At 41.7% G+C, this 21,147-nt stretch overlaps 1 protein-coding gene across 2 annotated transcripts in view; it reads right to left on the bottom strand.

The window, feature by feature from the left end:
- The window catches only part of UBE2O (ubiquitin conjugating enzyme E2 O), a 113,908-nt gene that overhangs the window by 35,625 nt on the left and 57,136 nt on the right, over positions 1-21,147 (bottom strand). For both annotated transcript variants that reach the window (XM_065563397.1, XM_024101759.3), the window contains exon 2: positions 4,474-4,533. In XM_065563397.1, the coding sequence (XP_065419469.1) occupies positions 4,474-4,485 (12 nt within the window). In that variant the 5' untranslated portion in view covers positions 4,486-4,533. The remainder of the gene's footprint in view (positions 1-4,473; positions 4,534-21,147) is intronic.

The following is a 21,147-nucleotide window of genomic DNA, read 5'->3' as shown; positions in this document are numbered from 1 at the left end:
GAGGGACAGAGAACACTCACTGGAGATCTACTTTGAAAGTTCTCTCAAGAGACACTTCTTCCCATACAGGAACACGGTAAGTTATGCTAACTGCACCACAAAACTCCGCGTTTCCATTGCAACTGCTACACCAGATCCTTGGAAATTTTACTTCCAATGGATAACGGTCATGAAAGAGTTTTATGGTAATGTCTCCAACGCTCACTCTGCTAGTCTTGTAAAAAGGTACCAGGCACAGGATGAATTTTAATGTGACTAGGCTCAGCAGCAGTACCTAGAGAGGTGATTCAGCCAGTATGTGGAACTACTGTACTGGCTTAAACTTGATAATGAAACAAGTCTCCCCTTGCAAAACAGCAAGAGTGTTGCATGTGATGGACAAGACTTGAGCTAAGTTCAGGGGGACACCTCTGAGATGGCTTGGGAATTCTGTGCCTAGAATGTGAAAAGGCAGGAGATCTACAGGTTTCAAAGCAAGAAATGTAACCGTATGTGCAGATGAGACAGCTTCAGGTGAGCTGGGAAAATGGGAGAGCCTATGGTACAAACCTCACACAGTGTGGGATTCCCACTTCACCTTTGCCCCTATCCCCCACTCTCAAAAACAAAAACCCAACCTTTGAAGTCCAGACACTAGAAGCGAGAGTCATACACCTTACCCTCAACATGGTATTGGAAGCTCTCATGTTGCTCCAATGCTGGGTCAGCTCCTATGGCACAGTCTCCGATTAATGCTCCAGCACACACCAAGGTGGGAGTAAAGGTAAAGTGTCGAGTGAATTGCTGCTTCCAAAGAGCATTCTGCACCACCTCCACTGCTGCCCCATGAGCGAGTGTAAAAGAGTCCCACTTAAATATCACGCATGAAGGCAAACAACTGAATATTGCCAAAGCGTACGAATGCTTATATACAAATGCTAGAAGTCTAAATACTAAGATGGGTGAACTAGAGTGCCTGGCAGTAAATGAGGAAATTGATATAATAGGCATCACGAAAACTTGGCGGAATGAGGATAATCAATGGGACATGGCAATACCAGGGTACAAAATACATAGGAATGACAGACTAGGTCGCACTAGTGGGGGAGTGGCACCATATGTGAAAGAAAGCCTAAAGTCAAAGATCAAAATCTTAAATGAATCAAACTTTACCATAGAATCTCTATGGATAGAAATTCCATGCTTGAACAATAAGAGTTTAGCAGTAGGAACAGACTACTGACCACATGACCAGGACAGTGACTGTGAAATCCTCAAGAAGATTAAAGAGCCTACGAAGGCAGAAAATGCAATAATAATGGGGGATTTCAACTATCCTCATATTGACTGAGTATGTGTCACCTCAGGACGGAATGCAGAGATAAAATTTCTAGACACATTAAATGACTGCTTCTTGGAGCAGCTTGCCCTGCAACCCACAATGGGAGAGGTAATTCTTGAATTAGTCCTAAATGAAGCACAGGATCGGGTCCAAGATTTGCACAGAGCTGAAATGCTTGGTAATAGGGACCATCCTGTAATTAAATTTAACATCCTTGTAAGGGGGAAAGCGGCAGAGAAACCCACCATGGTTGCATTTAACTTCAAAAAGGGGAACCACATAAAAAAAGAGGAAGCTAGTTAAATGGAAATTTAAAGAAACAATCCCAAGGCTGAAATGCCTGCAAGTGGCATGGATACTATTTAAAAATACCATAAACAGAGGCTCAAACTAAATGTATGCCCCAAATTAAAAAAACAAATAGTAAGAGGACCAAACAAATACCACCATGGCTAAACAGCGGAGTAGAAGAGGTGGCTAGAGGCAAAAAGGCATCCATTAAAATTGGAAGTCAAATCCTAGTGAGGAAAATAGAAAGGAGCATAAACTCTGGCAAGTCAATTGTGAAACTATAATAAGGCAGACCAAGAAAGATTCTGAAGAGCAACTAGCCAAGCACACAAAAACTGACAGCAACCTTTTTATTAAGTAAAGCAGAAGCAGGATACCTGCCAAACAGTCAGAGGGGCCACTTGATGATCAAGGTGCTAAGAGAGCACTTGAGGAGAAGCTAAATGATTTCTTTGCATCATGTTCACTGCAGAGGTTATGGGGTAGATCCCCACACCTGAGCCATTCTTTTTAGGTGACAAATCTGAGGATTTGTCCCAGACTGAGGCATCAGTAGAGGTGGTTTTGGAACAAAGCGATAAAGCAATCAGTAATAAGTCACCAGGACCAGATGGTATTCAACCAAGGGTTCTGAAGGAACTCCAATATAAAATTGCAGAACTACTAACCGTGGTATGTAACCTATTGCTTAAATCGGCCTTGGTACAGATGACTGGAGGGTAGCTAATATAATGCTGAATTTTTTTTTTTAAAAAGCTTCAGAGGTGATCCTGGCAATAATAGCCCAGTAAACTTAACTTAAGCACTAGGCAAATTGATTGAAAATATAGTAAAGAACAAAATCATCAGACACAGATAAACACGATATGCTGGGGAGAAGTCAATATGGCTTTGTAAAGGGAAATCATGCCTCACCAAGCTATTAGAATTCTCCAAAGGAGTCAACAAGCATGTGGACCAGGGTGATCCAGTGGATATAGTGTAGTTGGACTTTCAGAAAACCTTTGACAAGGTGCCTCACCAAAGGCTCTTAAGCAAAGTAAGCAGTCATGGGATAAGAGGGAAGGTCCTCTCATGGATCAGTAACTGGTTAAAAGATAGGAAACAAAAGGGTAGGAATAAATAGTCAGTTTTCACAATGGAGAGAGGTAAATAGCAGGGTTCCCCCATGGAGCTGTACTAGGACCAGTGCTGTTCAACATATTCATAAGTGATCTCGAAAAAAGGGTGAACAGTGAGGTGGAAACATTTGCAGATAATACTAAATTACTCAAGATAGTTAAGTCCAAAGCTGACTGTGAAAAGTCACAAAGGGATCTCACAAAATTGGGTGACTGGGCAACAAAATGGCAGGTTAAATTTAATGCTGGTAAATGCAAAGTAATAAAGTAATGCACTTTGGAAAACAATCCTCCAAATATACATTCAAAATGATGGAGTGTACATTAGCTGTTATCACTCAAGAAAAAGATCTTGGAGTCACTGTGGATAATTCCCTGAAAACATTTATTCAATGTGCAACGGCAGTCAAAAAAAGCCAAAAGAACGCTAGGAACGAGACAGATAAGACAACTAATATCATAATGCCACTATATAAACCCATGGCATGCCCACACCTTGAATACAGTGTGCGGTTTTGGTCATCTCATCACAAAAAAGATACATCAGAAATGGAAAAGATGCAGAGAAAGTCAACAAAAACTATTAGGGGTATGGAACAGCTTCCATATGAGGAGAGATTAAAAAGACGGGGGGCAGGTCTACACTAGAAACTTGCATCAGCACAACTGCACCAATGTAGCTGCACCACTGTAGTGCTTCTGATGAAGACACTCTAAGCTGATGGGAGAGAGCTCTCCCATCGGCTTAATAACTTAACCTCCGTGAGAGGTGGTAGCTATGTTGACAACACAGCTGCTGTCTACGCAGGAGGTTAAGGTCAGTATAACTACGTCGCTCAGGGGTTCGGATTTTTCACACCCCTGAGTGATGTAGCTATATAGAAGTAAATGTGTAGTGTAGACCTGGCCTGGAACTGTTCATTTTAGAACAGACACGACTAAGGAGGGTTCTGATAGAGGTCTATCAAATCACAAATGGTGTGGAGAAAGTGAATAAGGAAGTATTATTTACCCCTTTACATAACACAAGAACTAAGGGGTCACCCGATGAGATTAACAGGCAACAGGTTTAAAACAAACCAAAGGAAGTATTTCTTCAAACAGTGCACAGTCACCCTGTGGAACTTGTTGCCAGGGGATGTTGTGAAGACCAAGAATAAAACTGGGTTCAAAAAATAATTAGATAAGTTCATGACGAATAGGTCTGTCAAAGACTATTAGCCAAGATGGGACACAACCCCCATGCCCTAGATGTCCCTAAATCTCCAACTGCCAGAAGCTGGGACTGGACGACAGAGGATGGATCACTCGATAAATTGCCCTGTTTTGTTCATTCCTTCTGAAGCCACTGCCAGAGACAGGATACTGGGCTTGCTGGATCTTCGATCTTACCCAGTATGGCCGTTCTTATGCTCTATGTGGGATGCTTCACCATTATGGGTACAGGGACACTCATCCTTTAAATTTAAAGCTCAGGGGATAGGCAAGCTTTTTGTTCAATTATCTGAGATTATCAGCCTTACCTACTCAAGAGACCTCCATCTCTTTCAGTTATGCACTATGATCGATACCACATTTCTAACCACAGTTTGCTGTCAAAGGATAACACTGTATCTGCTAATACACTAAAAAATGAAGCTGTTGGATACTTTCTGGGTGGGTTTGACTTCAATTTCGGTGTTTTGGCCCACCTTAGATATCCATGCAGCAGTATCATGATCTTTTAAAAGCAGCACTTACATTTGAGCTCATGTGTCTGACCACATCCCGAGGGACGACTGAGCGATCCTCAAGCTTCAGCTAGGAGAAGAGGGGAAAAAAAAGACCAGGTTTAGTGACCTCAGACAACATTTGGTGAAAAACTAGGACAAAGTAAGTGAAATAGTCTATTTAGCTGTTAATACTTCATGCTTCTGGAATATAGGGCATTTCAGCAGAGGCTCGCAAAGTGCTTTTTTAGACACTGGATTAACCCTCTCAGCACCTTTCAAGGAAGGCATTATACCCATTTTGTAGCTCTGAAACACGGAAATTACGTGACCTGTCCATAGTTTGCTGCAAATCAATTACGCTGCAACACCAGGAATAGGACACAGAAATCTTGACTCAGTTCCTGGCTCTCCCAACCCATATTTCAGTATCCTTTGGTGGAGAGGGGGGTGAAAGTAGATCACATAGGGCAGTTCCCCTTTGTCCTGCACTATTCATCTAACCAGTCAAGCATCACACACAATACCCCAAAACTCTGTGGTAATCCCATTTAGCCAAGAGCGTCTTGTGCAGCTCTTGGAAAGCCAAATCTTAACTTGCTAGGGATGTGATTTGTTACACCGTGCTTCCCCATCGCAGCAAACGCTCCCCTTAAAACCAGTCAAGTGGAGAGATTCTCTAGCCCTGCAGCAAAAAAATGTTAAGAAGTCATCATCTACAATACACGAGACATTGTTTATGCCTTCTGTTTCACTCAGCAGTCCCAGGCCAGATAACATTCTTGTATCAGAACACAGCATTAAAAGCAGAGGCTAAGATTTGTTCATATATATCACCTTTCAGACTCCAGGCTTCTCAAAGCACTTTACAGTAATGAGTTAGAAATTAGTTCCAAAGCGACTGTGGCAGCAAATGGAGTAGTCGAACAACCATTACATGCTCAACAATAGCTCACACACAGCCTTGGGCATCAGAACTCACTGAACGGAGCCAGGGAGGGAATGAGGCAACATGGTTTGGTGGACTAAACGTAGTAGTAAGAGACAGGTACTTCTAACCCCAGTTCTGCCAATGATCTAATGCAGCCTTAGACAGATCACAATCTCAGTTAAACATGGGAATACCAACGTAGTTTCCAGAGGTGTTGAGAAGGCACATTAACTATTGTCCGTACAGCATTTTCATCCCTGAAAATGTCCATTACGGCCATTTTGGACAAGTGTTCTGGGATCTACAAGAACTGAGGATAGAACCACTGATTAGCAGATTACTCTCAAGACAAACTTTTAACACTGCATCATCTATCCAACCATTGGAAAAAACTTGCCAAGGGTTCCAAGTATCAGAGGGGTAGCCATGTTAGCCTGTATGCACAAAAACAAAGAGGAGTCCGGTGGCACTTTAAAGATTAACAGATTTATTTGGGCATAAGCTTTCGTGGAGAAGTGGGGTTTTTTACCCGCAAAAGCTTATGCCCAAATAAATCAGTTAGTCTTTAAGGTGCCACCGGACTCCTCGTTGTTTTTGCCAAGGGTTGTTGTGGATTCTCCTTCACTGACAACTTTAAAATCAAGATTGGATGTTTTTCTAAAATATATCCTCTAGAAACTATTTTGGGATGTTCTATGGTTTAAATTATACAGGAGGTCAGACGAATGGTCCCTTTTGACCTTGAAAGCTATGAACTGCTTTTCCCCAATCAATCTCGATCCCAAAATTCAATACTGCTTCATCGGCATTTGGTAGAAATCCAAGCTGTAGCCTGAGGCTTGGATTAGCGATTTAGTCAAAAATTTGTAATCTAAGGGCAAGTGCTGGAACCAAACATCCTAGGATGTACTGTCATATTTTACTGAAAACCCATAAAGTAACACACAATTAACTATACTGAGCTGAATGGTTAAAACGGGACTGGGAGTCAGAACACCACCACTGTATATCTTTGAGCATGTTAATTTCTTATGCCTGTTTGAGATATCTCCTCCATCTCCTCCCCCCAACTCTCAGGAGTATTGAGGGTTAAGTTTTTATAAAGCGGTTAGAAATTCTTCATTGAAAAGGTACCGTAAGTACATAGTTATTTTAACAATAAACCACAGGTAATTACAGTGTTTACATTCCAATAAATACTTAACCATAAACTGCACTCTGATATTTTAAAGAATTAACTTATTCTGTTATTCAGAGTGTACCATTTACGCTTATATTTTAACATGAATTAGACTAATTTAATTGCAATGACACTGGTGTTGAAAAACACCACAACATAAATTAAACATTACTTACTAAATCACACTTCTTTGTTATTAAATATAGTGTCTGGTAGATCCCCAATTGTGACAGAATGTTATGTCAAGCAAGAGTGATCGAACTTAAACGTTGCATAAATTTATTACAATAAGAAGTTGCAAACGAATATTGGTCCCAGCCGGCTCCTAACAGTTTACACACACACAAACTCAAGAACGAAGTGGCCTGAATATACATCCTTCCTGGGATTTTTCTTCACTGTTAACTTAAATAAAAACAGCCTCATCTTCAGATCCTTCTCAAAATACAATGCACTAGAGTTGCTCTCTGCAGCTCATCTCTGTCCTTGATTCTAAAACTCTCTGCCCTAAGCAAAGCTCAACTATTTTACAATTCTCTAGTGCAGCCAATAAGATGAACCTGGTTTGGGTGCCAGGATGAGTGAGCAAAGCAGTGCTACATCTACATGCAGGATTCCAGCACCTGACATCCTATCACAATATTTAGAAAATCTGTCATTACACGGAAGACTACCAAATCCCAGATAAGACCAAATAAAAAATAATAATAATAAAAAAAGATTAAAAATAGGATGCCTTTTCGTGAATACCCGATATTCAGCTCACTCAAGTTTCCTCTCTCTCCTTCTCCTCCTCTATTTGTGCCTAGCAGACCAATACTGTCTTCAACTGAAGTACAGCCCCTCAGTCAAAGTAACTAACTAAATATTTAGAGTACTTTTAAACCTACATCTCATTCGCTATATGTCGCTCTATGAAAATCAATATGGTGATGAGGCTTCTGCATTCAAGTCACATGCCTTGATAATGCCAGTAGGAATCTGAAATAGCAATTCCTTGAATAGGCACCTGCTTTGCTATTCCTGAGTAGCCCTGGCATTCAGCGCCACTAGTCAGATGCTTTGTCCCAGATTGACAGCACTCTCCTTGGCTACACTTGGGAATTCACTCTCTGAGGGGAGTAGCTTGCAGCGCTGCGAGCGAGCGTGCAGCGCTGCAGGCGCGGATTACACTGGCGCTTTACAGCGCTGCACTTGCTGCGCTCGGGGGGAGGGGCGTTTTCACACCCTTGAGCGCAGCAAGTTGCAGCGCTGTACAGCGCCAGTGTAGCCAAGGCCTCAGCACCATGTAATATACCTGACTTTGAGCTTTGCAGCAAATCCATAGCCAAAAAGGCACCATCCTCATTTTAGCAGCGAAATACTAGTCTGCAACATCTTTTTCCAGGTCTGATAACACTTTGCCCTTTCGGGGGTGGGAGGGAGGGGACGACGATAGAGTGGGAGGAATACAAATCATTTCATCACTTACTTTCAGCAGCAAGTTAACAGCTGATATTTATGACAATTTATTCCAGTTTAAAAACCTGAGTTGTTTGTTACCATATGCACAACTTCTTAAAAAGTACCTCCTGGTCTTTGTAGAGTACTCCGGATATGCTAGGGTTAAATTCTCATTGTGATGCACGAGATTTAACCACTTAACTCATTAAAGCTAATGAGATTTCCTCTCAGACAGCCACCCTGTATGTTAACAGATCAAAGCAGAGCAATTTGTTTGGATGATTCAGAAGAGCCACAAGTGCCAAGAATTGTGTCAGGTAAAGTAGCGATCTAGTTTGAAGCCATAAACAGCAAATATTTCCTTAATAGAAATGCTATTGAGATTGTTTTTTGAACAACTAGCTCTGTTGGTACTCCAATAAAATAACCTGTGTGTTTATTTTATACACAAGAGTGACAAGTCCTCAGAGAGTGCTCTGAAATAGGACACACTCTCATATGCTTAAAAAAAAAAAAATCAACAAGTGCCTACATTTTGAATATAACTAAATTTTCACGATAGTACTTTGGTTATGCTTGGAATTTCACTACCACAATGACACTTTCTCCACTGATATATTTGCATGGGGGGGGGGAAGGGGGCGCAGTTTAAGTGGGGTCACTCGTTATCCAATCAAAATACAGGGGAAAATGCATGCACACATTATATACATATATATACACATACATATATATATACACACACACACACACACACACAAGACATTGGCCTTTTCGCCCCGTGGGGCGGTGATGGGATATTTTAATTTCACAGTTTCCACAGGGATAAAAGTGAAAAGTATTTCTGCATGCAAAAAAAAAATACAACCACAAAGAGTGCAGCTGCAAAGCAAGTGTTCACTATAAGCAGGCAACACTGTCACACATGATAATACCGAATAGTCTGTTCTCTGTTCAGGATGAAGTGAGATTTTCAAGATAGAGAACAAGCTTAACCTGGAGAAACAAGCAACAGTATTAAGAACAAATGCATCCTACAGGAAGTGAATTGTTTCTTTTTGTCTACTAATGGACCGGAACTCACATCACAAAAAGGCACCACAACTGCACCTCTCGTAGGCTCAGAGGGGAGGAGCCACTGACCAAGTGGGTCCTGGAGATTGAACTACCCTTACAGAGATGCTCTCCAATTTAGGAGTTTGGAAACTAGCAGGGATGACAATAAGGCGGCAACTTGCCCTTGATGTTACCCAAGCTGAGACTTCAGCCCCCATCCTTTCACCAGCAAAAAGTCATGTAACACAAACGTCATATGTAGTTACGTCAGGTATAACAAGGAGTGTGCTGCAATAAAAAGGTGGGGAGAAAATAACCAGTCTTGATTGTACCCACTAGTTAGTGTCGGAGCATGCATATTTTATTATATGCAAGGAGAATTAACTCTGGAAATATAAATGTTAAAATGGAGGAGCAGCAGTGAGAAGAAAAGAAGAAAGATCCTTCTTTAGAACCTAAGGGCAGATGGCAACCTTTCATAAAAAGAAAATGCGAGGCATTTTCCTCCCACACCTCAAAAACAAGGAGACTGGCTGCTTTTAGCAGAAACTCTAGAAAATATACTGTAAAGAACAGTTACGTACTGTCTGGGATGGTGATGGGCTAGATGAGTGAATCGGTTCTTCCCATCCAATTTTTATTTTACTGCAACTATTTCTATTAGTTTGGTCTGAAGTGAAATTAAGTAAATGATATCACCAACAAGAATGCTAGTAAGCCAAGTTCTGACCTGCACTGGCCTGATGGCAATCTCTATTTCTCCTTCCTTTCACATGGCCTGGTGCTTTGCCCCACCCCTACTCCATCATCTTGTGTCATGGCCTTTAAAAAAAAAAATCAGTTTCAAGCACTCTTGCTAAATACATGTAAATCTTGCTCAGACACCTAAAGAAAGGGTGGACAAGTATGTTTTGTGGGGGGAGGGGGGGGATGATAAGCTTTCATTTTTAGTGAAATGAAAGAAGAGGAGAGAAAGAATCAGTTACATTTAGAATTTACTATTGTTCCAGAATTTCCACGAAAAGTGTGAGGCTAAGTGAGGATACAGTAGCTTTATTGTGTCACCATCCATATCAGTCTTCATCTTTATTTATCCACCAATGGACAATCCTGCCCTGACCCTGGGAGAGGCAGCCTGGATTGTCTGTTGACTTTTTCTAGTTCTAATTTCCATGGGTTTAGTCTCCTCCAAGCAAGTTTTCCTGCACGGAATGCAGATCTTCGCAAATCAATATGCTGTAACCATATCAAAAATTAAAAACTAACGTGCCTCCTCTGGATGTCCCTCCAGGTCACTGCCCCAGTTAAAAATATCCAGCCATTCCCATTTGCATTTTTATTTTTAAGGGGTATAATATACTCAGCACCTCTGAAGTTGCCATGGAAACCTGTAGTTCCAAGGCTAGCGGGGGGGGGGGGGGGAAGAGAATCAAGTTAGCAACGAAGATTTGGGAAAGAGTCTATTGCAGCAACAGGTAATGAAGTATTGCAGTGCTCTCCCTGATAACACCAGGAAACGAGGACCCTGAATATGCCTTGTTCGTTCTTTCAGCCCCCATACCCCCATCCTCCAACTCTCTCTTGCCCCACTTTTCAATTAACTCCATCCCCCAAACATGGTGCCTCTTCCTGCAGTTAAAAATTCACGAAGCCGAGCTTTTTCCAGAGGGGGTTGTGCTAGAAACAGTGCTTCCTTCCCAAGTAGGCAGCTACTCTGACAGCCAGCTCTGAAGCTATTCAATGTAATTGACCCTCTGCTCCTTGCTGGGCAGGTGCTACAAGGATATCAAAGCAACTTTCAGAAATAAATACCTTCCTTCCTCAATCTGCTGCCCTTCCAAAAAAATCCTTACTGGGATCCCAGAACCCACCAAAGCACATGCATTCCACCCCTTTCTTCCAACCTTCCCCCCCAAAACTATCCCCCCTTCTGTCCTAATTGAGACATCACTATTCTAAACTGTGTGGATGTCACCAAATGCTATAAACGAGAGGCCTGGACTTTACATGACCCGCAGCCTTCTTGTGTATGGACTTAGCATAACCTGCAGCTATCTTTTAGGTTTAACCATCATAAGTTGAAAACAAAAACTACAAAGTCAGGAGAATTTGGCCTTGACAGACAAAGAAAAATATCAGCTGCAGCATTACTAACAGGGATAGATATATATTCACAATGTCATGAGAATGGGAGAGAATGGACAAGCTAGCATCGAGTTTCTGCAGCTTCTTCCTGATTATATAAAGTATAAGGTTTTGCCGTTGCAAACGTAATCCACTAATGAAGCATAAAGATAAGCAGACCTTGAGAAGTTTTTGCTAACTTTGAAAAACACAAACGTTAATAAGTAGGCACTCTTAAGCATGTGAATTTTTATATAGTGAAAATGACTGGCTAGTATTTTTGCATAGCTGTGCTTTGAGTAAAATAATTGGTAATGGCATAGATAAGGGAAATCTTCTTGTTAACTATATAATGAGGGTCAGGAAACGAGCTCATAGGAACTTAACTCTGGGATACAGCTCAAGACCAAAGACTGTCTGGAAGCCAAAGCCCCGGACGAGATCGGATCCTGACCAGCCATTGGGAGACATCTGTCTGCTTTATTAGGAGTGATGAATACCAGATGCTTGGCATGTGCATTCTGCTGATTAATTGCTGATTGTCAATAAATACATGTACAAGTTTAAGAATGTTTAATGTGTGATAAAGGCTCCTTTATTGGGACAAGGTCCCGTTAACCCATAGAGGGCCATTGCATCCCAAAGGGGAGGAGAGAGAGCCCTAAATTGGGCAGGTAACAATGCTTGAATATAAGTGACCTTGGTTTTGTGTCTTTGGGTTAATATGGGAGGAGTGGGTCTCCTTGCAAATCTTTACAATGACATGCTCACTTAGATCCATAATTTTCCCATCTTTGACACACAAGAAGATGGGTGGGAGATAAGGGTCAAGTTTTCAAAATTTGGCTACTAAAATGAGACTCCTAAATCCAAATTTAAAGATGCTAAATAGAGCAGCAATTGGCACTGAATTTTCAATCTTTGTTATCTAACTTTAGTCACCAAAATTCACACTGATCCTTCTAAACAGCTGTTTTAGATTTCCAAGTGTTTATTTAAATTCATATATAGGTGCCTAAATTAGCACTTCGGTGTTTAACACCGCTATTTAGCTGCCCTAAACATAGGTCTGAATGCATAAAGTTAGACAACGAAGATTCCAAGTATGGCCTGAAGCACCAGGAGCTACTGAAACATAAGTTTCTAATGGGATTTAATAATAATGTGTAGCTAGTAATGTTATGTCAGAGATACTTATACAGTATGTCTGTTATTTCATGGCATATGCTCTATTGTCCCCTTTTGTATCTTAAGTTACTTCCCTTTAGAGAGAGACTTGTGTTACACGGACCCCATTGTATCACAGAGGAAACATTTGCCAAAAAATTAGGGAAATGGGAGAAAAGTGAGTGGGTGCTGGGTGGCTTTGGAGGCCGATGATTCATAGGAGGTCAGATTAGATGATCTAGAGGTCCCCTTTCCGGCCTTCAATTCTGTGACTATGTGGGAAAAACTGGCAGAGCTGAACATTTTGTGGATAATTTTGAACATTAAGAGGATCAACCAGAAACCTTCATGTCACCAACTCCCCACAGCTTTTTTCGGCCAGCGTTCTATACAATCCTACGAGTGGCTCAGGTTAGCTTCACTCCTAACACAGTGTGTCCTGAGGGGGTGGATGGTTGTGTATTTGGGGAAGGGGGTTTATGGAGGGAAGCTAACCAGACCATTGGAAAAAACAAATACTGTCTGAAACTGGAATCTTATAACCCGATGGGTCTGAAGTTGGAGGATTATAACAAGCTGGGAGCCATTAAGCTACACAAGAGTGTGAATAATGCTCCCCCCATTGATTGGTTGAGGAGTTATAGGCAGTGGCATCTCCAGATTATTCCTGCAGGACACAAATATCTACTCTGGGGCTCACCTGCAACCTATTCCAGGTGAGAAGCTCAAAGTCTGATCTAGCACCATAGTCTGTTTATTTGAAATATATTGTACCCTCCTGGAATAAGGCTCCAGATCTCTCCCGGATTAAGGTCTGGTCTACACTAGGAAAGTAGGCCGGTACAATTACATCATCCAGGAGTGTGAAAAATCCACACCCCTGAGCGACGCAGTTAAAACCCTAGTGTAGACAGTGCTAGAAGAATTCTCCCGTCAACCTACCTACCGCCTCTCTGGGAGGTGGGTTGTCCAGGAGAACCCCCTCCCGTTAGCATAGGTAGCATTTTCACTGAAGCCCTACAACTGCGCCGCTGCAGCATTTTAAGTGTAGCCAAGCCCTAAGTGTTTGACAAGACACTAGGAGGCAGCTTCCTGTTCTGATCTCACACCTTGGGAATCAGGAGACCTGAGCTGAGTTCCCAGCTCTGACTCTGGGTTAGTGTGATTTTAGGAAACTGTGGCACAATAATTGGTCCAATCTGCAAAGTGGGGACAGGGAAGACTTTAAACTTTGTAAAAGTGCCCCTCACTCAGGTATCTCAAAATACTGTAACTGAAAGCCTCTTGTTAAAGCTGTAGGAAGGGTTGGTTTGTTTTATTAAACACAAAAATCTTTGGCAGAGATATCCTGCATTAATGATCTCAAATACAAGGTATCCCAGACCTACCAACTGACTATTTCTCAGGGTCCATCATCTGGGAATGCTCAGCTCCCTACTTGAGTCCTAAAGTGGTTTTCACTAGACAGTGCTTACTCCATGTTTAAGTGAAAAGCAGCCAAACACTAGGACGCTCCTAAAGCACAAGGGGGTTTTAATTATTTTTTTTAAATCAATTTGAAGCATACAGGAACTGGCCAGACAGCCAAGTGATCAATGCAAAACACTGTTTTACAGGAGGTGACGTTGAAGCGTAACCTCAGATGGATGAGAGCTGAGACAGATCTAAACATGCTCTCTCCTGTGGCTGAGTCTGGAGCCACACTAGAGTCTTCAGGTGATGTCCAGGGCCAGCAGACCCATTCCAAAGGAGCTTTGCTAAAATTAAACAGATTTACAAAGTGCCCAAGGATCAGTTGTTTTAAAAACACACCCAACCCACCCAAAGACAGTGGGCATCTGCCTCAAAAAGTGTCATTGCTTGAAACGCACTGTAGGAGACCAGTGTCAGAGAACATGCCTCCACTTGTGGCTTCTTTAACAGATGTAAAAAAAGATTCCATAATGACTGGATAATCCACAGGGGAGATTTTCAAAATGCATAGAGGGGAGTTAGATACCCCAACTGCCTTCCTCACGTTTTGCATTACGAAGTCCCCCTTAAAATGGATTTTAATACAGTACAGTTCCCTGGTCATCAGGGAAGCAGAGTCTGAACCTATTTAGAATGTCTGACAGTCAGTTTCACACAAGCAGCATCACGAAGTAGGCATTTTTCAGTATGAAAGCCACAAGACATGCCAATTACAACAAAGTAGTATGAACTGTGTTTTACATTTTAGACATGTAACATTTTCAAACAGTCTGCAAAAGGACTCTCCCAAAGAAACACTCACAAGTTGTTGTGTTAGATCAAATTATAGGCCCGCCTGGTTTAGTATTCTGCCCCCATAGGCAGGTAACACTTCCTACCTTCCAAGAGTCATTTATGAAATAACATGCAGGGGAGAGGGAGAGGGAATTGAGACAAGAGAATCCTGACACTCACTGGTGATCAGCAGATATGAAAAAACAGATTTGAATAGCTAACTCTATAATACTGTCTTTAGCTTGCACAACTGCCAGTGTTCTAGGATGGTCACTTATACTGATCTTTTTAAACTTCAGCCACACCATCAGTCTTTATAATCTCCCAAGATGGCATGTTTGACAGGTGACCTCCACATTTCATGAAGAAATATCTGGAAGTTTTAAATTGACCGCCTTTTAAAATTGTATCCATTGCTCAAGACCCTTCTTACTCTTCGCTTCAGACTAAACAAGCTGTCTTTCCTATCAACATATTATCCATAGTAAAGTAACCAAATAGCTAAATGAGTTGATGTACCCCCGTGGAAGACCTCTGCGTACCCCCCCCCACCAGGGGTACGTGTACCCCTGGTTGAGAACCACTGCTCTAGATGGCCACTTTTTGACAGATGGAAATGGTTAGTTACCAGTATAAAATACATTTGACAAGTCCAGACAAGGGACATAAGTGACAATTCATGTTAAAGCTGGATTCCCTTGACAGAGAGCTCGGCATGTATATTATATTGATATATTTTCTAGTTTCTTTGAATTCATTCAAATGTCCCAGCCATACATTTTGCTTTATACTTATTACTACTAATAATCTTTGTATTATATTAGCACCTAGGAACCTTACTAATAGTCATAGACCAGGACCTCTAGATGCTATACAAACACAGAACAGAGAGAGTCCCTGTCCCAAGGGACTCATAAGGACCAACTTTTTGTTCGGTTTATACAGTGCCTAGAACCATGGGGTCCTGGTCCATGACTGGGGTACTTAGGAACTACAGCAATAGAAATAGTGACATTTGTGGGAAAGAACTTTTTGATCGTTTGATCCAGAAGATGCCTTCCCCACATTCTTCCTTTTTCAAGAAAGGTAGTAAACGTCTCTGCCCTCTCAAATATCTAAGCAAATCATCAACTCCCATCTCTATTTCCTATGGCAGCAGCTCAGAAGAGACAAAGTTCACGCATCAGTTTTAATTATAAACTGTGTACACGCCGAGCTCTGTGGCAAGGGAATCAAGCTTTAACATGAATTGTCACTTATGTCCCTTGTCTGGAGCTGTCAAATGTATTTATTATACTGGTAATTAACCATTTCCATATCTCTGCAAATTTATACGACACATTTGAAAATAGAGCAAGGTGCATTCCCTGGCCCAATGAACTCACAATCTAGGAGTCAAGGCAAACCATGAGGCAATAATTTGGGTAAGGGAAAGCATGTAGAACAAGACAGGAGAGGATACTTGTGTTATTTAAAGGAAGAGAAGAGATTGCTCTGCGCAGACAATAAGTGGGAGAATTTTCCAAGCATAGGGAGAAAAACAAGGCATGAAACTGAGAATGGGACATGATGAAGGAAGCTGGAGGGAGGGATGATTGAGAGGAGACAGGAGAGAAGGCAGCAGTGAGATCATGTGTTCAAAGAAGGTGGAAAGCCAAATCAAGCTTGTTTATTAACCCTTTCCTTCATTCTGCTCAGACAACAATCAAGAATGCAGAGTTCTTAATATAACCTCCCATCTTTTCCAGTCAGTCAATCTGAAATAACTAAACAAGAATACTTTGGCATTGCATTGTCTGGTTTAAACAATCTAAATAGGTTCTGCCTTTGTGGGCTCTACTTGCCCTTCCTCTAGGAATAGTTGCCCTTCCTCCTAGGAATAGTTGCAAAAATTGGTAATAGTTACTACAAACAACCCAAGGCCATCATATCTGAACAACAAATACATACTTGCCTGAGCCCCATCAGGATGTAGGAGTGTGACTTGAGGCATCACCAGTTACACAAGGTGGGAAGCCCAGATCTAAACTGGTATGTGTGACAGATACTTGGGATGAAAGCATGTTTTACAATAAGCAAGGCTTGGGGGCTCGGAACCAAAGGAGCATTCAACTATTTTTACGTAGTGACACAAGAAGGTCAAGTCACTGGCATGTTGCCTAGAAGACGACTGTTTCATACAGAGCCACGGGTGTACTTCTAATCTAAGTCGGAAACGACACATTTTGAAGTTACCAGTGAGGATAGGTCTAGCTGCAAGGTCAAGCCAAAGGCTACCACTCTTTGCAAGAAAGAGGCTGTGTGCCCATAGGAGAGGTTAGTGGGCATGCAGGGAGAAAGGTAACTAATTCATTGCCTGTAAGAGAGACCTGGTCCTTTTGGTTAGACGCTGGGGTGAGAGTCAGGACTATTCTCTGCCCTGTCACAAATCCACAGTGTGGGCTTGGGCAAGCCTCTTAGACTGTCTCAGTTTTGCCATACGCAAAACGGGCAGAGTATTACTTATCCACTTCAAAGAGGTGGTGCACAGTAACTCACTAATTCCTGTGGAGTGCTTTGAGATTCTTGGGTAGCAGACACTGAAGGACAGGCAAAGTCGTATAAACAGGTAGTGCTCAGAGTGTCCGCTCCAGCCCAAGACGACAAGGTACCAGAGAAAGGTCTCTTGCTTTCTACTAGACAACCAACAACCCAGACAAGGTCAGCATCAATCACAATTAAGAAGAGCCAAACTATTTCTGTAACCCTTTTCCAATTTTCTACCAGTGTAGCTGAAATGCCTGTCAGTTAACCTTTTTTCTATCAGGTGGTCCTACTGAGCCAGATTATAAAATCGGGTTGTTGAATGTGAGAGTGGGGAGGAGGAGGCAATTCTGTTACAGGGATCCGCTTCTTTCTGGAGAAGAGGGAGCTCAAGACTAACTAAACACAGAAAGAGGATGTATGAACAGCTGAGACTCAGACACCTGTATGTGGGACTACAGAATAGTAAATATCTGGTTACAGAAGACTCACTGAAAAGGGCTACTATGAGTCCTATGGGACACCTTTGAGAATGTTGTCAGCTATATAAAAAGAAAGTCAGAGGAAGCTAAGTAGTCAGGCATTGAAGACGATACAAAAGAAGTCTTCCTCAAATTCTCTCCCTTCTCTGTATTTATACTTCCAAGTGTGGTGGGATACAAAGTGTATATAAAAAGACACTATATAAAATGAAGTAGTACATACAGGATTTTTAATGCAAGTTATAGACCATTTTCCTGGAGAAAAAGGATGATAAAAACATTCATTCTTCTCCAGGAAAACATGGATCCTTTGAAGACCTGTTATTTTTATATATAGTCTTGCCACCTCACCCCCAAATATGGGTTTCTATATTTTAAATCATACACACATTCACACACTTGTGTGTGTGTGGGGGGGTTTGATATAATATAGATCTGACAGAATTCAATGTATTTTCATTTTATAATTTTGACAGAACAGCAATATTTATTTTTAAGCATTTTTATCAATCTAAATTTCCACAGTTGCAGGAAATTATGGGAGGGTCAGACAATTATTCAATGATCGAAGACATGGAGTTTCAAAAAGTTAAAATTTTATAACTTAAAACAAAAGTTGTCTACATCACACGTAAAAATACACAAAGTAAATATCCTTAAACCAAACTTTAATAGGTTCTCAAGCAGCATTTTTCTGACTTTGCCTATCTGTATATTTCAATCATCATTAATGGAAATGTCTTTTCACGGGGTTGTGTGTATATACAGTGAAAGAGAAGTTTACTGACATTTACCAATACCAATCTAATCCATCCTTCCAAGCATATACCAAGAGAGAAATGTGAAACCATGAGAGCATGAAAGCGCTATTCTTTATTCAAAAAATAGGAAGGGGCGATCAACTGCCTAGCCACCCAAGCTACATCAAAACAGACATAACGAATCTCTTCCTATCAAGTGCCCTGCTGGTAGGAGGAGACAGGTTCAGGAAGCAAGGGTTCTCCTAAAAGAGCCTGGCAACTGAAGTAGTCTCTCTTCTACGTGCTCTCCTTAATCATGGTTCTCTGTAATTCTTAAGACCAGCACTCCAGCACTAGATGGCACTATGTTACTTAACTAAGATTAAAAAAAAAAATCTACACAAGATTTCCATTTACAAAGATAGACACAGGAGGTAGATGGTTAGTAGAGAGGCAGAAACACCACCATTTCACCTGTATATGGGTCAGCACTTTTTTCCACGGTAAGGCTGTCTCAACATTGGCACAGCAACAGCAAAACCTACCAAGAATCTATTCTGAAAAGAAGGCTAGAAATCCCAGCCACGACTGATCAGATGGTACCGTAAGACAGGGAAACCGCACTGCACCCCACCTGCTTAGCCCAGAAACCCAGGCCAATTTGGTAATATTATCCTGATTTGAATGGGACTGAAGAACACAGCTGTGGAAGCCTCAAGTCTGGTTCAGATACTTTAATCAATATCTAGAAGTGAAGGTAATATTTATTTGCAGTGTTGAATGAAACCTGGATGGGGAAGGGCAGGGAGATAATCTGCAGATATTGTATTAGGAAACATTTTTTGAACAACAAAGAAGATTTATTCTAAAAGAGAAAATCTGGCCATGAGCTTTGAGGGTGAGTCGGGGAAATTTTTCAGCCTCTGGAGTCTTGACTTTTTGCATTCATTGCCTTTGTTATTACTTGGGTTTAAATATCATTCCGCCTTGGGGTGTGGACAAATCTTTCTTGCAGCACATCCATCTACCTGAAGCAAAAAGGAACTCTGAAGTACACACACTCTGGCTTAAAAGCAGAGGGTGAAGAAGCCAGTTATTATGCAAGGGCTTTCTGCCCTTGTGGTGAATTGCTCTGATACCAGCACTCAGTTTGGTGACTAAATCTAATCATAAAAAGTCATCTAGCACTTGCCCATCTGATAAGTGTGAGACACCATTGCAAAGCACAGCAAGACAGTGATTTGAACTGCACCTGAACTGATCTACCTCCTAGGACAAGTCAAAGAAAAGCTGTTAACATAAAAACTGGATTGTCAGATCAACATGGACAGATATTTAAATATTTTACCTCATCTGTGCAGTGCAGCTAATTAGGTTTACTCACCTTTGAGAGATGGAGGAAAGAGTGTTATATAAATAAAAAATATTGCTAAACACTGGCCCGCTTCGCACATGTTTTACCCAAACCATGTTTGTGATTGTTTCCACCCAAACCCTTTTTCAAACAAACAATAGGGTTTTGTTTAACCAAAATATCACTTTGTTCACGATTAATTCCCCTCCCCCAGTACACACATGCACTGGGAAGCTACGCTGTTTTGTTATTTTGAAGGATATGGCCCCAGTAAAGTGAACATTGCGTGGGCACACTCACTGCTAATTTGCAGCAAGAATCCACCTTACAAACAGCTTCAGAACAGCAAAAGGGAGATGTGTCAACTGAAAAAAATCACCATGTCCATTTTCAAATTGGCTGGCTCGTGCGCTGCTGCTGTGACTACAGAAGAGCCATTTAAATTAGCCTCTAATTGTGAACAATTATTCAAAGGCAGCACATTCTGCACACAGCCTATATGAGAACAAGAAGTCAGGAGAGAGGCAGACTGATCTTGGGATGCCTTAATGAGGTATAAACCTTCATGTTTACCAATCTCATTGCTTGGGAGCATCAGCTACACTGCATTTCTTGCCTCTAATATGCACTCTCATATCATTTTAGATTTATACGCTTTACTGAAGATATATCACACTTCAGGAGCAAATCTGTAAAACTAGATTGAAAAGAGGCAATGAATAGTTTGGGTTTTGTTTTGTTTTTTTAAGCAGCAGATTTACCCGTTCTCCTCCAAAACGTATCAGGATCAGAGACTATGTAAGTCAGAAATGAGACAGCATGTCAGGTTAGGTTAGGTTAGGTTCCACCCTGCCCATTTCCTGTGGTATATGTTCGAAGGGTAGGAAAGATATACATTTATCTAGACCTTCTGAACAGCATTTTATTTATGAAGCTGTTTAAAATTCTGAACACACCCAGAGCTCTTTGGCCGGATGGCAGCAATGCCACACCTGTAAGTACAGGTTTGACATCAAATGGCTAGCAGCGGTTCTCAAACTGTGGGCTGGAACCTCAAAGTGGGTCATGACCCCATTTTAATAGGGTCACCAGGGCTGGCATTAGACTTGATAGGGTGCAGGGCCGAAGACCGGGGTTTCAAGCTGAAGCCTGATAGCTTCAGCCCTGGGTGGCAGGGCTCAGGTTACAGGCCCCTTGCCTGGGGCTGCAGCCCTTTGGTTTTGGCCCCCCTGCCTGGGGTGGTGGGGTTTGGGCAGGCTCAGGACCCCCGAGGTCGTGTCGTAATTTTTGTTGTCAGAAGGGGGGCACGGTACAATTAAGTTTGCGAACCCTTGGGCTAGTGTAATAAAGCCCGCTGTTCCTTCCCCTTCACGTGGGGCCCCACGAACATCTCTGAATCAACAACTCCCCAAACACACATTCTACATTTCCCAAACTCCTTGGTTCTTACAAAGAAAA

The sequence above is a fragment of the Chrysemys picta genome, chromosome 12 (genome assembly GCF_011386835.1).
Source record: "Chrysemys picta bellii isolate R12L10 chromosome 12, ASM1138683v2, whole genome shotgun sequence".
Classification (NCBI taxonomy): Eukaryota; Metazoa; Chordata; order Testudines; family Emydidae; genus Chrysemys; species Chrysemys picta.
Note: the sequence above shows the minus strand (reverse complement) of the source record. Positions and strands in the feature narration are given on the sequence as shown.